Here is a 19,358-nt window from a genome sequence, read left to right as displayed (position 1 = left end):
TACAGTGTTAACACGTTAGTTTTTTTCCTATCTTTGATTCACATTATGCAAGGAGGGAGGGAGGGGCCGGGCTCCGTGCGTGACGTCAAATGGAATACCGCCACCACGTGACAGTGACGTCGCTCGTATTTTGGTAGGGCACCAGGAAACACGGAAGAAGGCGACGAGGAGAACGGCTAACTTTTGCTGTCAAGTTTGACTTTATTTCACCTGGTTTTTCGCCACAACGCCGGGCGGCATTCGCTCATCTTGTTCGCGGATTTCTTGAAGAACGGCCTGAACATGTCAAGTATGGAGAGTATCCTTTTGGAAATGCTTTGAAGAAGAGGGTGTGAGCGCGGTGGTGTAGCGCAGTTTACAGCCAGGAATGTAAAAAAAAAAAAAACGACTGGAAAGCGAACTTACTTGACCATTACTTGGTGAATATTGTGATTTCTGCGTATTACACGCCTCTAAAACCCACTGTTAGGTCAGGCTTTTGACTGTAAACCTAAACAGCGACTTTGTGTAATATTTTATTGCCCCCAAATAGCTCTGGTCGCCGTGAAGTGGCGTACAAAAAGGGGCTGTTGTTGCTGCGACTTTTCATCTGATAATGGGCTGGAAATACCCTGACAAAGGAGGCTGGAGGTGGACACGTCTGTCTTTATGGTCCTGGTGTCATTTGACGTGATAAATAATGAGGTGTGTGTAGTCAGTGATGTGTGCTATAGGCCTGTATTGTTTCATTTAACCTGTTTTACCAGGCAGGGAAGTTATGGCTGTCGTTTGTCAGATGGCGACCGACAGCGTTCAACATAGAAAACAGAACTCAAAATACACGTTAAAGAAGTGCAAAGGTCTGTATTCCTCCTCCAAAATTCATCAAACCCAAACAATTGAAACGTGGTTCATGTTCAAAAAATACAATCCTACAGTGCCTGAACAACCTTTGCATGATATGTGTGACGAGAAAAGGACCATGAATAAATTATGAGTATTGTGGGGGAAAATAATAGGGTTTCATTAGTTGCAGTAAAGTTTTTTTTTTTGTTTGTTTGTTTTTTTAGTCTTGTTTTATTTGTTTTGAGATCTAAACCAAGATGCAGCCCTTTATACTGTACTGAGTTCAAATGTTTGTCCTCTAAAATACAGTTAGTTGATGTGGCAGGGTTTATGGGCCACTCATAATAATCATGTCTGAAAATTACGTGGCCATCCTCATGTCCTTTATCGCTTTCAGCATTAATTTATGCCCCAGGTGATTGATTGAATGATTGATTGATTTATATGTACTTTATTGTAAGTCAGGGCTGACATTTTTCACGCTTTAACATCAGCTCCATTTGTTAACAGCACATAATAAAAAATGAAAGTAGGACAAGAAACAAAATGCATACCTTTACTTAACATTACAGTCACTGAGGACAACAAAAAGGGCAGATATTAAGGTACTTCAGCATACATTTAATCTGGGATTGCGTTCCTCATTTAAATTTAGGATTGACTGATCCACAAAAGAGTATTTCAGTGTGATCCTGTTAAATGTTGAACCCTGAATCTCATTTCCCAAGAGGTTGTGTAAAGTGTAAGCAGCAAAGCGTAGTATCATAGTTTTTATACATTTCTTCCATAGCTTTGTCTGTGTGGTTGATGCTAAGTGATACTGACTTGCATTGATGAATTATTTTCTGCCAGCAGGGGCGGAAATCATTTCGAGTTTCATAAAGACACAGTGATGTACATTATGCATCTTCTGCTCAACACCACCACAGGGCAAATTATGAAACCACATCAGTGCCCCATGATTGTTCTGGTGGTATGCACAACCAGTTGATTGTTTGCTTATATTTTAACGTCATTTAGCCTTAACCCTCCTGTCTCAGAGCATCTCTTCAATCTAAAGTTTGCTGCCAAAGAGCTTCAAAGAAATGCCAAGAAATGTGACAAAGACGAGAAAGCAGAGAAAGCTAAAGTCAAGAAAGTAAGTTGTAATCCAGGAGCCAGTCACCGAGGTAACCCTTTGTCACAGCTTATTTATGAACACTGGCAGGGTTTTGTCCAGAAAGTTTTATTGAGCTGTTGTGTTGATATTGCCGCTTTAGGCTATCCAGAAGGGGAACATGGAGGTGGCAAAGATCCATGCAGAAAACGCCATCCGACAGAAGAACCAGTCAGTCAACTTCTTGCGGATGAGTGCTCGGGTCGACGCTGTGGCAGCAAGGGTCCAAACTGCAGTAACAATGAACAAGGTACATCGAACACACACACACACACACACACACTCACACTTCATACACTAAAGCACTGATGTGAAGCCTTTGCATACTTAGTTAATTACATTTATTTTTTTTATCAGGGACCATGTACAAAATACATGAATCTCAAATTTAGCTATGAGTGTATTTCCATCTGCTGTCCCTGGGCAAGTGCATTTCAGATTTGAGGAAATGGACTCGGACTGGACTCATGTTACCGTGTCAACAACATACTTTTGATGTGCATTTTAGTAATGGTAGGCTATTTCTTTCCTCAGGTCACAAAGTCCATGGCTGGAGTGGTGAAAGGCATGGATGCTGTACTGAAGAGCATGAATCTTGAAAAGGTAGTATCGCACACACTCTAACTGGCAGGATATTATCATATATACAGTATTTATATTTTGCAAAAATAAAAATGATGTAATTAATGATGACAGTTGTGTGAGACTATAAAACCCAACATGTGCTCTTTCTATTTTTTTTCTCAGATTTCTGCTCTTATGGACAAATTTGAGCGTCAGTTTGAAACTCTGGATGTTCAGACAGCTCAGATGGAGGACACCATGAGCAACACGACAACGCTCACAACACCACAGGTACATGTGGCGCCGCGCACCTTGTGTTTTCTTTTCTGCTTTCAGCTGAGACCAAGTGTGTTTTCAAGAGAAAGAGATTCACTGTCAGTCTAATGTGTGTTTCAGAACCAAGTGGACTCGTTGCTGCATGAAATGGCAGATGAAGCAGGGTAATTTTTTATTGTCCTTTCCTGTTATGTATTCAAAAATGCTAAGTCTGCAAGGACAGAAGTATTAGGAGTGTACTTATATAGTACATCCTGTAGATGTAGCAGAATTTGATGTTGTTTGACATCATCTTTAGGTATTACATGAATGAAAATAATGTCTTTAAAATGAAAGCATAAGTTTTGCGTGTTTGTGTGTGTGTGCCTCTTTCAGATTGGACCTGAATATGGAGCTCCCACAGGGACAGACGGGATCTGTGGGCACCAGCGTTGCCTCTGCAGAACAGGTACATGCACATGGAAGTTTTAACACACTGACTGATTGAGTTTACAGTGCCTTCCAGGTCACAATCACTTCACGAAACGAGACACAGACAAAACACTCCATAAAACTGTCACTACAAATTAATCAGCAACTTACTTGCTTATTGTTTTTATGTTTTTGCAGTCCTCACTTCATTCAACTGTTAGTATTTTTGCCCAGTGCATCGTTTAAATACAATCTCATAAGTAATCACTCATCACCAATACCTGATGTTGCTCTCTTGTCCAAAGGATGAACTGTCTCAAAGACTCTCCAAACTCAGAGACCAAATCTAAAAGAAGAGTCCAGCGGAGTTGAGCCTCATTGCAGAGCTCTGAAACGGCTGCACACTACCTGACATGAATATTACTCGCAAACACCTCTGACTTTCATGATGTCTTTCCTCCCCTTTACATCTCTTAAGTTTCTCTGTTGAGGATCTGCTGTACCATGTTTTTTTTTTTTTCTTTTCACCGGCTGTGGCCTCATTGGTTTTGTGTGTTCATGATCTCGCCATGACTGTTTGGATGCCTGCCTATATATTATACTAACAGGCGCAGGGGAACTTATGCATTTCTTAAATGTGCATATTCACCATTGAGTAGGATTTAATGTAACTGGTGAAAATGTATACTTGAGAATGCCATACTTAAAAAAGTAAATGGTGTGTGGAAGTTATTTCCCTATATGTATAGGCCAATTTCATGTACTTATGCTGTATAAACTTTGGTCTAAAATATCTTGGAATATATTCATATTTTTATTTCTTGTTCCTGTGTGCATGATTGCAGACAACATATGGATTTTGTTTCACCTTGCTATCAAAGTGTGAAAGACCTTTCCTCTTATTGGCAAATTGATCTTTTGATCTTTTTGATTTGTGTCTGTCCTGTTTCTGAGATTTAGTTGAAGAAGATATTATATGAGCCATCTTCTTCATTTTCACTGATTGTTTGGGAAGGGATTACAGTTTGGAAATTGCAGTAGAAAATAAAATTTTATAACACTTTTATCCCTTTGCCTTTGATTTTCAGTAGAGTCCATATGAATCTGCTTTATATGTACCACCAGTTATAACTCTGAGGACTATCAAAAGTTGCAAATTAGCTCTCGCACACGGATCAACTTGCAGCGATACATTTAATGTGACATTTCGGTTCTAGACCTTCATCAGGCAAATGGTTAATGACAATGGGAAGCCTTCCTAAATAGGGAGTGGTTCCAAGTCTGCAACCAATCACATTCCCCATGTGCAATAGAGGGGCATAAATATCAAACATCTATTTACTATAAGACAGCCTCCAATGGCATATATACAGAAAAACAAGTAAAAAAAAAAAGTAAAGTACCAATCATTAATGTACCCTAAAATTCACCAATAAATAATTAGATCCCATATTAATGAATATAAACACGGCCTCTTAAAATCCAATGAACCAACACTACATTAATATATATAGTAGGTAAGAATCATCAATGTACATCTACCATCTAAGAGTGCATACTTTCAGGTCAGTAGATCCCTAAAAATGGATCATATAGGGATACCTGCTGTCAAAGAACACCCATATTTAGCAGCTTGTATTAGTAGATGAACCCATCATTGCATATAGAGCTACACCAGTAAAACACTCCATAAAGCGCCAGTCATTAATGTACCCCAAAAACTCATCGGCAATCCCTATGAATAGATGCAACAGGGATAAATACAGTCCAAAAAATGCCCATATGTAGCAGGTTACATTTGTGGATGAGCCTTAACACAATATATAAAAAAAAAAAAAAAAAAAAAAAAAAAAAAAAAAAAAAAAAAAAAAACACTGGCCTTAAGACTATAGAATATAAAAAAATGGGGAAAAAGTCCTATATGATATGACTTCTCAGAGGTTGCTCTGTGTTTTCATTCTGATGTATTGGCACAGTCAGTGGCTGAATCACCAGAGCACTCATCTCGACTGTGCATGTACAAAAACAGGCCTTACCCATGTGTGCAGTCATTTCTAAGCAGAGTGGGAAGGTGCATGCATTTAAGTACAGCTCTGACTATGACTCTCCAAGGCACCAAGTGGTGGAAGAGGAGAATTAATGGAACAGGAACTGGAATAGACAACCAAGTGAATGGGCTTTTTTTCCCCCCGTAAATAAATGACAAAAAAAAATGCTTAGACCACAACAGCTGAGACTTAGTTTAGAGATTTAGTGTATTTTAGCACGTGTAATTATAAAATAGATGAGTGCCTTTTTAAATAATTTCATTTGGGTGGAAATTCAGGGTGTAAGCAATTTAGTACTGAAGATTAGTCATGTAAAAATGTGTGTGTGTGTGTGTGTGTGTGTGTGTGTGTGTGTGTGTGTGCCTGTGTGTGTTAATGTATGTAGCGGCTCATCTTGAAAACTGCCACTGCCAGAGGAGCATTTGTGAGGTCAGATGTTGGAGGAGATGGCCTGGCTCGCAATCTCCATTCTAGTTCATCCCAAAGGTGTTGGATGGGGTTGAGGTCAGGGCTCTGTGCACAGTCATGCTGGAACAGAAAAGGGCCTTCCCCAAACTGCTCCCACAAAGTTGGAAGCACAGAATTGTCCAAAATGTCTTGGTAGGGTGAAGCATTAAGATTTCCCTTCACTGGAACTGAGGGGCCGAGGCTGACCCCAGAAAAACAAGCCCATAGCGTTATCCCTCCTCCACCAAACTTTACGGTCGGCACAATGCAGTCAGGCAGGGAACGTTGTCCTGGCATTCACCAAACCCAGACTCATCCATCAGACCTCCAAATAGAGATGTGTGATTGGTCACTCCACAGAACATGTTTCCACCGCTCCAGAGTCCAGTGGCGGCGTGCTTTACACCGCTCCATCTGACGCTTGGCATTGTGCTTGGTGATGTAAGGCTTGCATGCGGCTGCTCGGCCATGGAAACCCATGCAATGAAGCTCCCGGTGCGCAGTTTTTGTGCTGAACTTAATGCCAGAAGAGGTTTGGAGCTCTGCAGTTACTGAGTCAGCAGAGTGTTAGTAACCTTTACGTGCTGTAAGCCTCAACACTCGGCGACCCCACTCTGTAACCTTACGTGGTCTGCCACTTGGTGGCTGAGTTGCTGTAGTTCCTAAACTTTTCCACTTTGCAGTAATACCACTTACAGTTGATGGTGGAATATCCAGGAGTGAAGAAATTTCACAAACTGACTTGTTGCAGCAGTGGCATCCTATTACATTACTATTACAGTACCACACTCAAATTCAGTGAGCTTGTTAGAACGAGTCGTTTTTTCAGAAATGTTTGTAAAGGTAGACTGCATGGCTAGCTGCTTGATTTTATACACCTGTGGCAACGGGACTGAATGAAACAACTGAATTCAGTGATCAAGAGGTGTGACTCAATACTTTTGTACATATAGTGTATACTGATATTTTAGCCAGCAGTTAGTATATTTTCAAGATAAACTCCACTTGTTGAGGGTGTGCATGTGTAATGTGTTGGTGCTGTGCAAAAAAAAAAAAAAAAAAATCACATTTATCAGATAGAACTAAGCCTTGGGTAAAGGAGAATGGTAGGTTACCAAGCAGCCATCGTCTTCACACTCCGATTATTTTTAGCCTGTCATGTATTCCACATGAATGAGGACTTGATTGTGTGAGCAGGATAATACTTTAAGACACACTTGCTGGGTCGGGCTGACACAGAGTCACTGACACCTTTCACTGAAACGAAACATCTCCAGGCGGTCCGGAGATGAAAAACGCCTCTTCACTCAGAAAACAAAGACGACACTGAAAGGCTTCTGCGGTCATTCTGAGGTGATCTCTCTCCTCTGCAGTTACATATTCCTCATGTATGTGCACTTAGCACCTTTAGACATCCATCTGTTCTCTGGGTGATGGTGCCACGACCGGTCCATTAAGACCAACACAACCAGTCACCAGTCTTCCCAAGAGACGTCACCCTGCCCAAACAAGCCACTAAAGACTCACCCTGTGCACTTTAATCCCACAGCTCCTCCGTCCACTGTCTCTGTGCACAGTCACTTACATCTTTTAAACCTGAACAGCCACAAGAAATATAATTTATGTGAAGATCCAAAAGCGGAAAATTGTGACTTGCATCATTATTCAGAGATGCAAACGCAACTGATTGAGCCAATGAAAGAATGGTTGCAGTATGTGCATAAAAGCATACAGATAACATGAATTACAACATCAATAGTGCAATGCAAGCCCACCAGTGCTCATAGTTTTATTTAACTGGCATTTATTTAACTTACTCCTAGTACAACAGACCAATGGACAGTTGGTCAAACATACAATTAGATACACGTCTTCAGATGCAACCATACTATATGGCCTCGCTGCCAGTACACACAAAGCTATAGTACATGGTAAATACATTGTGCAGTATGACTGACATCTTGCAGTTTGTATGAGGTTCTGCTTTCTTTGTGCTGAGAAACTCTGCTGTGATCATGTCTCTGTGCGGTCACCGGTGGGACAAATTCTGGTATTGTTTATTTTCCTTCCTTTTTTAAGTTGTTCTGATTCATGCAGCCCGAGGGAATTGCAATCAAGGATTTGTGTGTGTGTGTGTGTGTGAGTGAGTGTGTGTGTGTGTGTATGTGTGTGTGTGTGTGTGTGTGTGTTAGACATTTATCCATCCACATATCATATCCCTGACCTGTGAAGGCCCCTGCCCCAGTTAGATGCATTTCTGACTGTACTGATGGCAAACTGTCTGTAGGGGGCAGCAGTGACCTTAGCTCCGTCCAGCTGCGGCCCCTATCAAAGAAAAGGAAACAGAAGAAAAAGCAGAAAAAGGAGAAATTTGGGTAGCAGCTTTTTCCATGGTCCCAACCCACCCCTTCACGCAGTTTATCTTGACTGACCTGAGTATTTCTGTCCCTGTACACAGTTTCACTGACAATTGGAGATTTTCAGAGATGAAGCTAAGTGATCAGGGATCAATTGTGTTTTTCATCTTATTCTTACAGGTTACCCATAAACAGGATTTGCTCCAAAAGTTTCCTAAGGCCTCTGGAAACAGTAGTTAGTGAGTCAGTGACACGGAGTAAATGTTGCTGATGTTGTCAAACAAATATTTACCTGTCAGGGAGGTCATGACTGTCATCCTGCTGAGCGCTGCATCACACACACACACAGCCAAACACATGAACTCTTCCTCTTGCATTACTTTTGAAACATTATGATCTTAACAAAATTACATATAATGACTCTGTTATATTGTAGTGAAATTGTTTTTTCTGCCAATAGAACCGAGTTACAACAGTTTATAGATTTTTTTTTTTTTTTTTTTTTTTTTTTTTTTAAAGGAGATATACAAGTGTTTTATAAGGGTGCTGAACAAAACTAGGCCTGTTATTATTTTTATTGTTGTTGTTGTTGTTGTTAGTTGTTGATGAGTTTTTATTACGGAGGAGGAAGACGAATAAGAGGAAGGAAAGAGGACGAAGAAGAAGAAGAAGAGTCATGTGACTGAAAGCGTAAACAGGAAGCAGCTGATCTGGACTGGACTGCCTGGTTTTGAACGAAGAACAAGTAATGTACAGCTTATGTCTTGATAATTTATAGCACACCGCGGTGTCAAACTGCCTAAAGCTGAGTGGGTTTCCTCCCTGGCGGAGAAAATAGAAGTTAAACTTCTCGGTTTGGACTCCCGACAGTCGTCTCTATTGCCTGTCATGCTAGCTAGCGTTAGCTTAGCTCTTTTATCCGTAAAATGGCTTGAGCGAAGTTATTGAGGTCTTTTATCGCCTCTGGTTTGTTTAATTAACGCAAGTGTGAGTGAACGGGATTCATTAGATGGTGTTTGAGCTGGTGTTAAGTTGGTTATTTGCCCGTAAAAGAAAGCAGTCACCGCGTTGACGCTAGCTCCCATTTGTATTTAACACCTAAGTGAAAAGTGTTTGCTTTGCTCCGCAGCTGCAGGAGAGGAACTGGAGATCTGCTGGCCAAACACAACCCCAAGTCATTTGACCTGATCATTTGACTGGCACTTCGTAGGAATACCCAGCACTGTGTTCACTGTGGGGGATGTCAAGCACAGCAATGAAGAAAAAGGTGAGGCTCAGGCTGACATTACACCACCAAACAGGGTGAGAGGATTGTTATGAAGTCTGATGTGCTGTGTTTTGTGTTCTAGGTGCTATTGATGGGAAAAAGCGGGTCTGGAAAGACCAGCATGAGATCAATCATCTTTGCCAATTACATAGCTAGAGACACACGCCGCCTTGGAGCCACAAGTAAGTGTGTATGTGTGAAAGGTGTCACGATAAGCTGTAATCCAACATGTGTAGTGTTGTTTTTTTGTTGTCTACAATAAGGTTTCTCCTCCTCTGTTCAATGCAGTCGACGTGGAGCACTCCCACGTGCGGTTTCTCGGCAATCTGGTTCTGAACCTGTGGGACTGCGGAGGGTAAACCGCATTTGTTTGTTATCTGACCAATCTAAAAAGGGCTTGACCTGAATATAATGAACCCTGATCAACACCGCTCTATTTCCCTCATCCATCAGGCAGGACACGTTCATGGAGAACTACTTCACCAGCCAGAGGGACAACATTTTCCGAAACGTGGAGGTGCTTATTTATGTTTTCGACGTGGAGAGCCGCGAGCTGGAGAAAGACATGCATTACTACCAGTCGTGTCTGGAGGCCATCCTGCAGAACTCCCCCGACGCTAAAGTCTTCTGCCTCGTGCACAAAATGGATCTGGTGCAGGAAGACCAAAGAGATCTGGTGAGCCTTAGCTGGTGCTTTGTAATCAATCAAGACACACTCTCACAGTGTCACCACAAACCTAGCTCCTGACAGGGTGCGGAAAGAGACTGTGAAAATGACTTTATTTTATGCTTGAAAGAAAATTTGACAGGTCAAGATCCATAATCATTTTAAATATGCATTGTGGTGGCTAAATTTAGACAAAAACATGTGCAATCAAACTAGAAATAAAATGCTTTTAACAGAATTTCCTTTCCTAAAATAAGAGAAAAAATCAACCACAACAAACAAATAATAGCTCTTTGTGAATAAATGCTGAAATAAAAATCATCTGTGTGCATTTATTAATAAAAGAGAAATTTCCAGACTACATCATATAAAATATTTCACATCACTGTTGGCAGTAAAAGTGGCCAGCCAGCAGAGGCTATTGGTAATTAGTTTACTGGCTACCAAACTGTCAGCTAACCTGTAATCTACAGCTTTCAGGATTATTTTCAGGCCTGTTTAAAACTGTAATTTGAAACAGTCACTGATCATTTCTCAAATTGCAGGTTGTTATGTATCCCCTGGTGTAGTCTTCGCAGGATATTCAAGGTCTGATTACGATATGTCTGTGGAAAGGAACAGGCTTGTACTTGACAAACTGTTGATTGGTAGTTACACACGTAGAGGAGCAGCCAGTGTCCAAGCTTATTCATCGAACCCTGGAGATGTGCGACTGCAAGAAAACATCCAAAATAAATATTACTGTAACAGCTGGATTCTTGTGTTCGCATTGCAGATCTTTAAGGAGCGTGAAGAAGACCTGAGGAGGCTGTCTAGACCTTTGGCTTGCACGTGCTTCAGGACATCGATCTGGGATGAAACCCTGTATAAGGTTGAGCATTTGGCTTGCTGCTTGTTGAAACGTACGGCAATAAAGTTGGCACGGTTACAAACGTCTGTTTCTTTCTGTCCTCCTAGGCCTGGTCCAGCATAGTGTACCAGCTAATCCCAAATGTACAGCAGCTGGAGACCAACCTTAGAAATTTTGCACAAATCATAGAGGCAGATGAAGTTCTTCTGTTTGAGAGAGCCACTTTTCTGGTAAGAGCAGCTACTTTCTCAGGCTGGGCAGAGAATCTGGAAATGAATGTAATTTTGACCTCTCTGTGCGTGTGTGTGTGCGTGTGCGTGTGTGTGTTGTGAACATGTCACAGGTGATCTCCCACTACCAGTGCAAAGAGCAGCGTGACGCTCACCGATTTGAGAAGATCAGCAACATTATCAAGCAGTTCAAACTCAGTTGTAGGTAAGTTGGCCTTCTTAAAAAAAAAAAAAAAAAAAAAACACAGTTAGTGACGCTCGCTGCATTTTAACCGGTCTTTCTAATCTCGACTTGTATTGCAGTAAACTTGCAGCCTCCTTCCAGAGCATGGAGGTGAGGAACTCCAACTTTGCGGCCTTCATCGACGTCTTCACTTCCAACACATACGTTATGGTGATCATGTCGGACCCATCTATTCGTAAGTTGAGAGGAAATAGTTGTTTGCATGTGGTGTTTAAAATAGTGACGACTGAGAACAACGTAGTAATATGTGTCTCTGTTTTCCAGCCTCTGCAGCCACCCTCATCAACATCCGTAATGCTAGGAAACACTTTGAGAAGTTGGAGCGGGTGGACGGACCCAAACACAGTCTGCACATGCGAATGCGCTAGCCGGCGCGTTTGCCTCCTGTCGAAATACCGAGCCAATCAGTCCACAGACCACAAGTGACACGCTGCAGACCAGCTCTGATGCATACGAGCAGCCCTGCACTGATTTCCCATTTGTCTCCACGTTCAATCACAGTTATTATTACTGGAAAATCATATTTTCTTCAGTCTAATTTCTACAGTGATCATATGTATCTTGAACTGTGATGCTATTCTCTTGAAATATTCGCCCTAACTTTACGTATTAAAGGAAAATGAATACTCGTGTTTACAGTTAAGGGGCTATTATTGCTGTTACACTTGGTCATATACCCATTCACTCCATACAGTGGGTTCCAGTGGTATGGTTCTTCTTCCCAAATGAAAAGGGCAGCATATACAGTTTGATCTAGAAATGGATGTTGTATGCTTTGTTCCTTTGAAAGTATGCAAAATATAGTTTTATTTGGAAATAAATGCGAAATGCTTCTTTTGGCTTTGTATTTTGACAGTGGCAATACATTAACTAACTAATCATCCTGTACAAGCAATGCCACACTTACCACATGAACATGTTAGTGCATAATTGGAACTTTCTCTAAAGTCTGCGCAGCATACTCAGAGTTTATATTGTCATGCCGAGGGGACACGACACTTCCCAAGAGGCCATGACACTGACACTTTGCACCAGTTGTCCTCCACAGATGGCATCTGGTGGTTAAAAAATGATGCCAGAGGGGACGCAGCATTGCACAGCGCACCTGTTGTCAAACAACATACATGGTGTTGACAGGAGCGCAGGGGCAGATGGAGCAGCATGCTACAATCACTGCACAATTAGTTTGCTTGACAGAAATCAGCAGCAAGACTAGCAACTAGTGTTAATACTAATGTATGTGATATAGAGTAAGTTAAAAGTTTCAGTGAATGATGCTTATTTTCCTCCAAATAGAGCTCAGTGGGTCTGTGCTTCTTCATTATGGAGACCAGGGCAAGTCCTCATTGGGCAGGCCTGTAGGAATTCTGGGCTGAGATGCTCCAGCCAGCTCTGCTCACAAAACTTTTAATGACACTAACGTCACACTCAGCATATGGCCGTAGCCTGGCTCAAACCACACTCCCTCCAGTATTCAGTATACACAGTCCTATCTGATCCAGAACTTGAAAATGATTCAATGTAACTGGCAAAGCAAACACATCTTAACAGTGGCCCGGGTCACATGGGATTAAAACATCAAACACCCACACTTGGCTGGTGCTGCGGAAATGTGTACCAAGGGACAATTTTATGTAGCCTTTAAGTCCAGAGTATACATAAACTGCTGCAAACAGTTGGGACTACTTTGTTTTCCTTCTTCATTTTCACACGGTATTGAGTTGACTGTTGTATTTACATTTATACATGGAGATGATAGGATTTAATTCTTAAGTTATATCTCAAATAGCTTTCTCTTCATTCTGGCAGATTTTATGCTCAAGAGGTGATTAGATGGTGGATGTCCTAATGTGTTAGCTGTAGGCCTAATATTACAATATTTCTTATTAATGAAGGAGAACCGCCAATTGACATCATAATTACATAACACATAGCCAGTTTAAATGATAAAGGAGGTGTTTATCTGCTTTCTGACAACACAAATTTCAAGTCTACTGAGGATGCCTGTCACTTATTTCACCAGTGACACAACAAAGAAACACCACTTTTGCTCACATTTTTGACCAGCCTAGAGCAGGTAACTGGAGCTCTGTCCATATCATAGGCACCTGCTGAAGCACCTCCATGCTGCAGGGGATGTGCACTCATTAGTCACTGCTTCTTTATTAAAGCCGCTGCAGCAGAGCCATTGTTCCAGCAGCATCACAGATACTGCTCATGCGGTTGAGTTGCATCCTGGAATGCAAAGGCTGAGTAACTGGAAAATCCCCAGTCGCTCACTGCAGAGATCGATTTTTCATAACAGCAATGGGATTGACCACATACAAATTGAGACAACATCCCTTGGTCATTTAACAAAAGACTGACACCTCAAATAAAATCTATAGCAAGTGATAATATCCCACAGCTGAAGCCCCTCTGAGGCTTTCAGGGTTTGCAATGGGAATAATAACTTCATGGCATCAGGGCTGAATACATAAAAAATCTGAAATATAGCGTTAATGCTTTCGTCTTACTCTACAATATCTGATTATCTTAGCGCACAAACTCCTTCTGAATGTCTTACAAAAGCTGAAATAATAATAATACCTTTATTTGTATAGCACTTTTCAAAACACACAGTTACAAAGTGCGTCACAATAAAATAACAACATAAAAATAATGAAATAAAATATGATAAAAATTTAAAAAATATATATATAAAAATAAAAGTGAGGATAAAACAAAAACAAAATTACAATAAAAACAGAAGAGGTCCCCATAAAATACAGTAAAAGACCATAAAAGACAGAACCAGCAACTAAGAACAGGCCATACGGTAAAAGTGAGTTTTAAGAAGGGATTTAAAAGAGTTTGCCTGCCAGAGACCCTCCGGCAGGGCGTTCCAGAGTCTGGGGCCCCGAACAGCAAAGGCATGGTCACCTCTCGAGACCAAACGAGAGTTAGGGACCTCCAGAAGGGCCCAGCCAGAGGACCTCAGACTGCGGCCAGGCTCATAGGGGGTTAACATTTCTCAGATATAGGGAGGAGCCAGGCCATTTAAGGCTTTAAAAACAAGTAACAACACCTTAAAATCAATTCTAAAACTCACAGGCAGCCAGTGGAGGGCAGCTAGAACTGGTGTAATGTGGACACTTGTGAGTTAAGAGTCTGGCGGCGGCATTCTGGATCAATTATAGTCTGTGAATGTTACGTTGGCTGATACCAGCGTAGAGCGCATTGCAATAGTCGAGTCTGGAGGAGATCAGTGTGTGGATGATAATTTCAAAAAGTGTGGGGGAGAGGAAAGGACGGATTTTCGTCAGCTGTCTCAATGTAGCGAAACATGTTTGAACAACATTGGTTACTTGAGCATCAAGTAACCAACGTTGGAGCGTAACCATGAAAATCAGAGCTCACGTGACTGTAAGAGGTCATATTCAGCTCTAACCTGGAAGGTAAGGGCACTGGAAAATAACTGTGTACGTGTGGGTGTGAACTCCAGCAAATCACCTCGTACCATCTCTCCTAGGACTTCTTTCCCCTGAGAGGCAGCAAGAGACAAGGTGCTAGGACACAATACGCCACAGTATCAAGAGAAGTGATTCTTTCAACTGATGTAACCAAAGTACAAGATGTGATGAGAACACAGGTGAAGTATTGGCCCAAAAAAAAAAAATTGGAACCCCTCCCAGTATATGTTTTCCATGCCTAGCTAGAGGTTTAAGTTACACCCAGTAACGAGTAAAAACCCTCGACACACTTTCATCTTACATTGACTTTGGCATACGTAAGATAAAACCGAGCTTAACAGTTTGCAGTGTGGCCAATGTTGTTTTCATGTTCAGTGACACATAAATATATATTTTTATTTTTTATTTTCAAGCCTTAACAAATGATGACTGTGAAAACAGGATTTCATCATTTAGGTATGCAAGCTCTCACTGAGTCTGAGTTGAAACCAGGTACTTTTTAGCTATATGGATCAAAAATTGCCTCATTGATACAACTAATGTTCAAACTTGAGGCTTAGTTTGCACATTGTTTCCATGTGTAGACCCTTCTGTGTTGGCAACAGGCGCGGCGTCTGTCCCTGTGACCGCCTCTGCATCTGTGTCCATGTCATCATCTGCCAAGGCACCGCAGCATGTGCGATTCAGCTGCCGCTCTAAAACAGTGACCCGCTGCTTCAGCCGCTGTTGAGTGGCTGTGTATTCACTGAGCAGGCGGGCAAAGCGAGTCTGTAGCGTGTCCAGAGAGGACTCCAGCCTCTCCACCTTCTCCTCTGTGTCCTCTTTCCCCAGCCCGCCACTCTCTGCATTCTCATCCAGGAGACCCTCTTTCATCAGGATCTCCCGGCCCCTCTCCTCAAGCACCTTCTTAGCATCTGGGTACTCAGTTACCGCTTCCATCAAGTCGTCCTTAGAGAGGCAGAAGAGATCAGAATAACCGATGCTGCGGATGTTGGCCGTCCGACGATTACCCATTTTGCTGCCCTTTATATTAAGAATGCTGATTTCCCCAAAGCAGCTGCCAGCAGTGAGGAGGGCGTATTGTGTAACCCCATCGTCAGCCACCACTGCCAGTTTCCCCTCTTTGATGATGTACATTTCCTTTCCTATATCTCCTTTCCGGCAGATGTAGTCCCCGGGACTGTAGACCTGTGGGCGGAGTTTGAGCACCAGCTCCACTAATAGTCCTGCTTCACAGTCTTGAAAGATGCGAACTTTCTTTAGGGTCTCCAAATGGACATTGATTGCAATCTCGGCCCGCAATTTGTTGGGCAAGTTTTTTAGCACCTCCTGCTCATCTACGGCTTTCTTGTTCGTCCAGAGGTAGTCAAACCATTTAATGACACGCGACTCCAGCTCTCTGCTGACTTTGCGGAAGTGCATGTAGTGTTTGATAGCGTCAATGCGAGCCTGAAACTCTGCACGTGTGGCATTCATGTTGGCAATCATGGAGCCTACGTTTCCCACAATTGTGGCAAAGATCAGCACCCCAACAAGAAAGTCAAAGACCACAAAGAGGTACTCTTCATCTCGCACCGGAGCAGGCATCTCTCCGATGGTGGTAAGAGTAAGGGTCGACCAGTACAGACAGTAGACATAACCCCGAGTCAGGGAGCCAAACTCAGGGTTGGAGGTGTTCGGGTACACCCATGTATCGGAGCCAAACCCCAAAGACTTTGATATAGCAAAGTAGATGCAGGCGTTCCAGTGAATGATGACCAGGATGTAGAGCACCAAGTTGCAGATGCGAAAGATGTTGGGGTAGTTGGTGCGTGTCTCGGTACGGTCAAAGAACTCAAACATGCGTGGGAAGCGCAGCAGCCGGTTGAATCTGAGCTGCGGTGTGTGGATGCCTGTGGTGATGTAAGCCAGATCAGTGGGCAGGATGGACACCACATCTAGCTTGAACTGAAATGTGCGGATGTAGCTGTCTCTCAGCTTGGCATGATCCTTCACCAGCAAGCCTTGTTCCAGGAACCCTAAGATAAATAAAACATAATTTCAGTTTTTTTTTAAAGATTTTTTGTGGCATTTCTGCTGGGGGGATGACATGCAACAAAGAGCCCAGGCCAGATTTGAACCCAGTGCACACTCTAGAGGTCAGTTGTCAAAAGACGTTACCTGTGCGAAGTCGGACACAAGTGTCCATTATGTACACAAGGTCAGAGAGATAATCCAGAACCAGCCAGCAGATATAATTGCCCACTTGTAGCTTGTCAAAGCATGCCCTATGGATAACATAGAAAATACTTCACATTGAGTCAGGGCACTCAGCTCTCATCAAATTAGCAGGCAGCATATCCATTCAGTCTACCCATAACTTTGAAGCTGCAAGGGTCAAACGGATAATGATTGTGGTCTTCTTACCTAGCCACAACAAGGATCCAGTTGTAGAGGACAGCTGTGGCAATGACAAATAGCCAGCGGTAGTATGCGTCATCTGATGGGGACACCACAAACACATCCCACTTTTTCCTGAAGGCACGGAGTGATTACAGATGATACACAGGCACAAAACTGTGGCTTATATCTGTGTAAACTTAAAAACAGTATTCCTTGCGCTTTGTGTTGTTAGCATTTTAAACATCACTGCTGTAGATATCGTTTAATGGTGCAGTATTACTCAAAGTGCACAGTAAATATTTAGCGAGGCAGGCTGGCCTACTTCATGATCCCTTTGGAACCGTTGTCATTGGCATCCAGTTGCGTATTGCTGATGCGGCTGGGGGCGATCCTCAGCTCAGGCCCACGAAAGCGCTCCAGGAAAGAGTCAGGTCGCTCCTCCTCCTCCAACAGGCTCCTGTGTGCCCATTCTCTCAACGTCACCACCAGGCTCACCAGTCTGACAGAGAGAACATCATACATGCAACCTATTCCGTCTGTATCACACACTTGGCTAAATTTAAGTATCCTGTGTGCATAAGAGCTGCTGATTTGCAAAATTACTGTAAAGACATGGCACTGTCGCTGAGAGGACTGGCAGCCTCTACCTGTCTCCTTTTTATACTGTGTGCAGCTTGGTTGGATTTCACAGGAAATCTGCAAAATTGTTTTCCAGCACAAAAGTTTTCTTTACTGTATGAAACAGGAAGAAGGCATTGTTCTTCTAATGCAAATTGGGTTTCTTGCAATGGCAGTTGTTGAAGCGATGGAAAAATCACTTCCAGCATATTTATTGTGTAGAGCAATGGGAAATGTGAACTAAATTTTGAGAAACAGTGGCAATAATAATGCAGCTGGCTTGAGATAGACGCTACAAGTCATTTTAACCATGGCCTGATTGGTTTATGGTAATTCTCCTGTGGTATCAGTTCATTCAACAGTGACACATTGTGTCCCCAAAGTGGTCCAAACTAAGAAGGCCTTGTTTTATCCTCTAGATATATGTTCTCAACAAAATATCTCTCTCTTTTCTGCTGATGGTATTTATAAGGGAAAATGTCTCATACAAGATCACTTTTTGCCAGTCAGTCCAGGGGAGCAATGACTGGCTGTTTGAACAAGCCATGCCAGAAAAAATAATAAACCTGGAATGTTACATATTCCATTTGTGACTACCGTCTGACCAAAATGCTGCATCATCAAATAAGAATGAGCAAGTGAGACAGTGTGTGGCTCTCTGAGCTTTTCATTTGACATATTCCATGTATGAAAGGGACTCCAGGTTCATGTATAGTGTCCTCTGATTAGTGAGGACATTGAGCTGTGGTATATTGAAATACATTCGTAAATCTTTATGAATGTATTTTAATCTACCACAGTTAGATCGTCAGCATTTTTACCTTGAGATAGCTCCCCGTCTTCGAAAAGAATTTCTGGAATTGCCTCCTTGAGGATCAAGAGCAGCGACTCTTTGCAGCTCAGAGGATGTGTCGTCACAAACTGATGGCACCCTGTAAACGCAGACAAACCCTCTGAAACACATGTCTGAGCTTTCATCTTTATGGCCAATGACCACATTTGCTTTGACTATTACATCATATCATATGTTGAGCTATAAATTTGAGAGCTTCATATGCACAGACAGGCAAGAGGAAGAAACGAAACATGATAGAACTGGGAGGAGACTTTGTCAGCTGTTTATGGCCCACCTGCTGAGCATACTCTCAGTTCTCTCTATCTCCTCCTCTAAGGTGGTCTTCACTGAGAGGCGGTGGGGGGACAGATCTCTCTCAGCTGCCTGGCCTGTCATCTTCAAATCTGAGGGTGTGGACAAAACATTTACATTACAGCACCTGTTACAGCCATCAAAATCACATGGTTACAAATGCTGCATATATTTTCAATGGCGTTTTCTTGTGGCAACAGAGAAGAAAAGAGGGTGATTAGACAGCGCATTGTCTCAGTGTTTATGGAGAGCATACGAGAGATTATAGTCAGGGGACAGGGGACGACTGGGACTGTCTGCCACAGTCCCTCCTCTGGCCTATCACACAGCAAGAGGTTGCTGTGGTGACTGACACAAGTGAGTGTGTACTACATGAGGAATTCAGTGTAACAACATTGCCAGATATGGATGGTGTGT

The 19,358-nt window shown here is 42.3% G+C and overlaps 3 protein-coding genes across 4 annotated transcripts; 2 read left to right on the top strand and 1 right to left on the bottom strand.

Moving 5' to 3' along the window:
• The first annotated feature begins 130 nt into the window (after positions 1 to 130).
• Positions 131 to 4,298, top strand: LOC115372005 (charged multivesicular body protein 1b). The gene is made up of 8 exons (XM_030069696.1): positions 131 to 298; positions 1,866 to 1,963; positions 2,085 to 2,231; positions 2,516 to 2,584; positions 2,729 to 2,836; positions 2,942 to 2,985; positions 3,197 to 3,269; positions 3,538 to 4,298. The coding sequence occupies exons 1-8, from the start codon at positions 283 to 285 to the stop codon at positions 3,580 to 3,582; spliced, it is 600 nt and encodes a 199-aa protein (XP_029925556.1). The 5' UTR covers positions 131 to 282; the 3' UTR covers positions 3,583 to 4,298.
• Positions 4,299 to 8,734: 4,436 nt separating this feature from the next.
• rraga (Ras-related GTP binding A) lies at positions 8,735 to 12,189 on the top strand. Of its 2 annotated transcripts, none has more exons than XM_030069386.1 (10): positions 8,735 to 8,829; positions 9,214 to 9,351; positions 9,434 to 9,533; positions 9,640 to 9,706; positions 9,805 to 10,027; positions 10,794 to 10,889; positions 10,976 to 11,098; positions 11,212 to 11,303; positions 11,402 to 11,517; positions 11,607 to 12,189. In XM_030069386.1, the coding sequence occupies exons 2-10, from the start codon at positions 9,325 to 9,327 to the stop codon at positions 11,708 to 11,710; spliced, it is 948 nt and encodes a 315-aa protein (XP_029925246.1). In that variant the 5' UTR covers positions 8,735 to 8,829; positions 9,214 to 9,324; the 3' UTR covers positions 11,711 to 12,189. The 2 variants fall into 2 exon arrangements, with proteins under 2 accessions (XP_029925246.1, XP_029925247.1); XM_030069387.1 differs by having other exon boundaries at positions 8,798 to 8,893.
• Positions 12,190 to 12,663: 474 nt separating this feature from the next.
• Positions 12,664 to 19,025, bottom strand: cnga2b (cyclic nucleotide gated channel subunit alpha 2b). The gene is made up of 8 exons (XM_030069176.1): positions 18,925 to 19,025; positions 18,616 to 18,726; positions 17,499 to 17,675; positions 17,201 to 17,308; positions 16,955 to 17,061; positions 15,344 to 16,812; positions 14,808 to 14,865; positions 12,664 to 12,734 (listed from the first exon to the last, which is right to left on the bottom strand). Exons 1-8 carry the CDS (start codon positions 19,023 to 19,025, stop codon positions 12,664 to 12,666), a joined length of 2,202 nt encoding a protein of 733 aa, XP_029925036.1.
• Positions 19,026 to 19,358: the final 333 nt, after the last annotated feature.

Source organism: Myripristis murdjan, chromosome 14, assembly GCF_902150065.1.
Source record: "Myripristis murdjan chromosome 14, fMyrMur1.1, whole genome shotgun sequence".
In the NCBI taxonomy this organism is placed as follows: Eukaryota; Metazoa; Chordata; class Actinopteri; order Holocentriformes; family Holocentridae; genus Myripristis; species Myripristis murdjan.
This window is presented reverse-complemented; position numbering and strand designations above follow the sequence as displayed.

Coding starts and splice junctions, on each gene's coding strand:
- cnga2b (XM_030069176.1), bottom strand. CDS start 19,025: ATGACAGGCCAGGCAGCTGAGAGAGATCTGTCCCCCCACCGCCTCTCA. Junction 17,309..17,498: donor GGTTCCAAAGGGATCATGAA/GTAGGCCAGCCT, acceptor CCGTGCCTTCAG/GAAAAAGTGGGATGTGTTTG. Junction 14,866..15,343: donor ATGTGCAAACTAAGCCTCAA/GTTTGAACATTA, acceptor GCTGCCTCTCAG/GGGAAAGAAGTCCTAGGAGA.
- rraga (XM_030069386.1), top strand. CDS start 9,325: ATGTCAAGCACAGCAATGAAGAAAAAG. Junction 9,707..9,804: donor AACCTGTGGGACTGCGGAGG/GTAAACCGCATT, acceptor CTCATCCATCAG/GCAGGACACGTTCATGGAGA. Junction 11,304..11,401: donor CAGTTCAAACTCAGTTGTAG/GTAAGTTGGCCT, acceptor CTTGTATTGCAG/TAAACTTGCAGCCTCCTTCC.
- LOC115372005 (XM_030069696.1), top strand. Junction 1,964..2,084: donor AGAAAGCTAAAGTCAAGAAA/GTAAGTTGTAAT, acceptor TTGCCGCTTTAG/GCTATCCAGAAGGGGAACAT. Junction 2,232..2,515: donor CTGCAGTAACAATGAACAAG/GTACATCGAACA, acceptor TTCTTTCCTCAG/GTCACAAAGTCCATGGCTGG.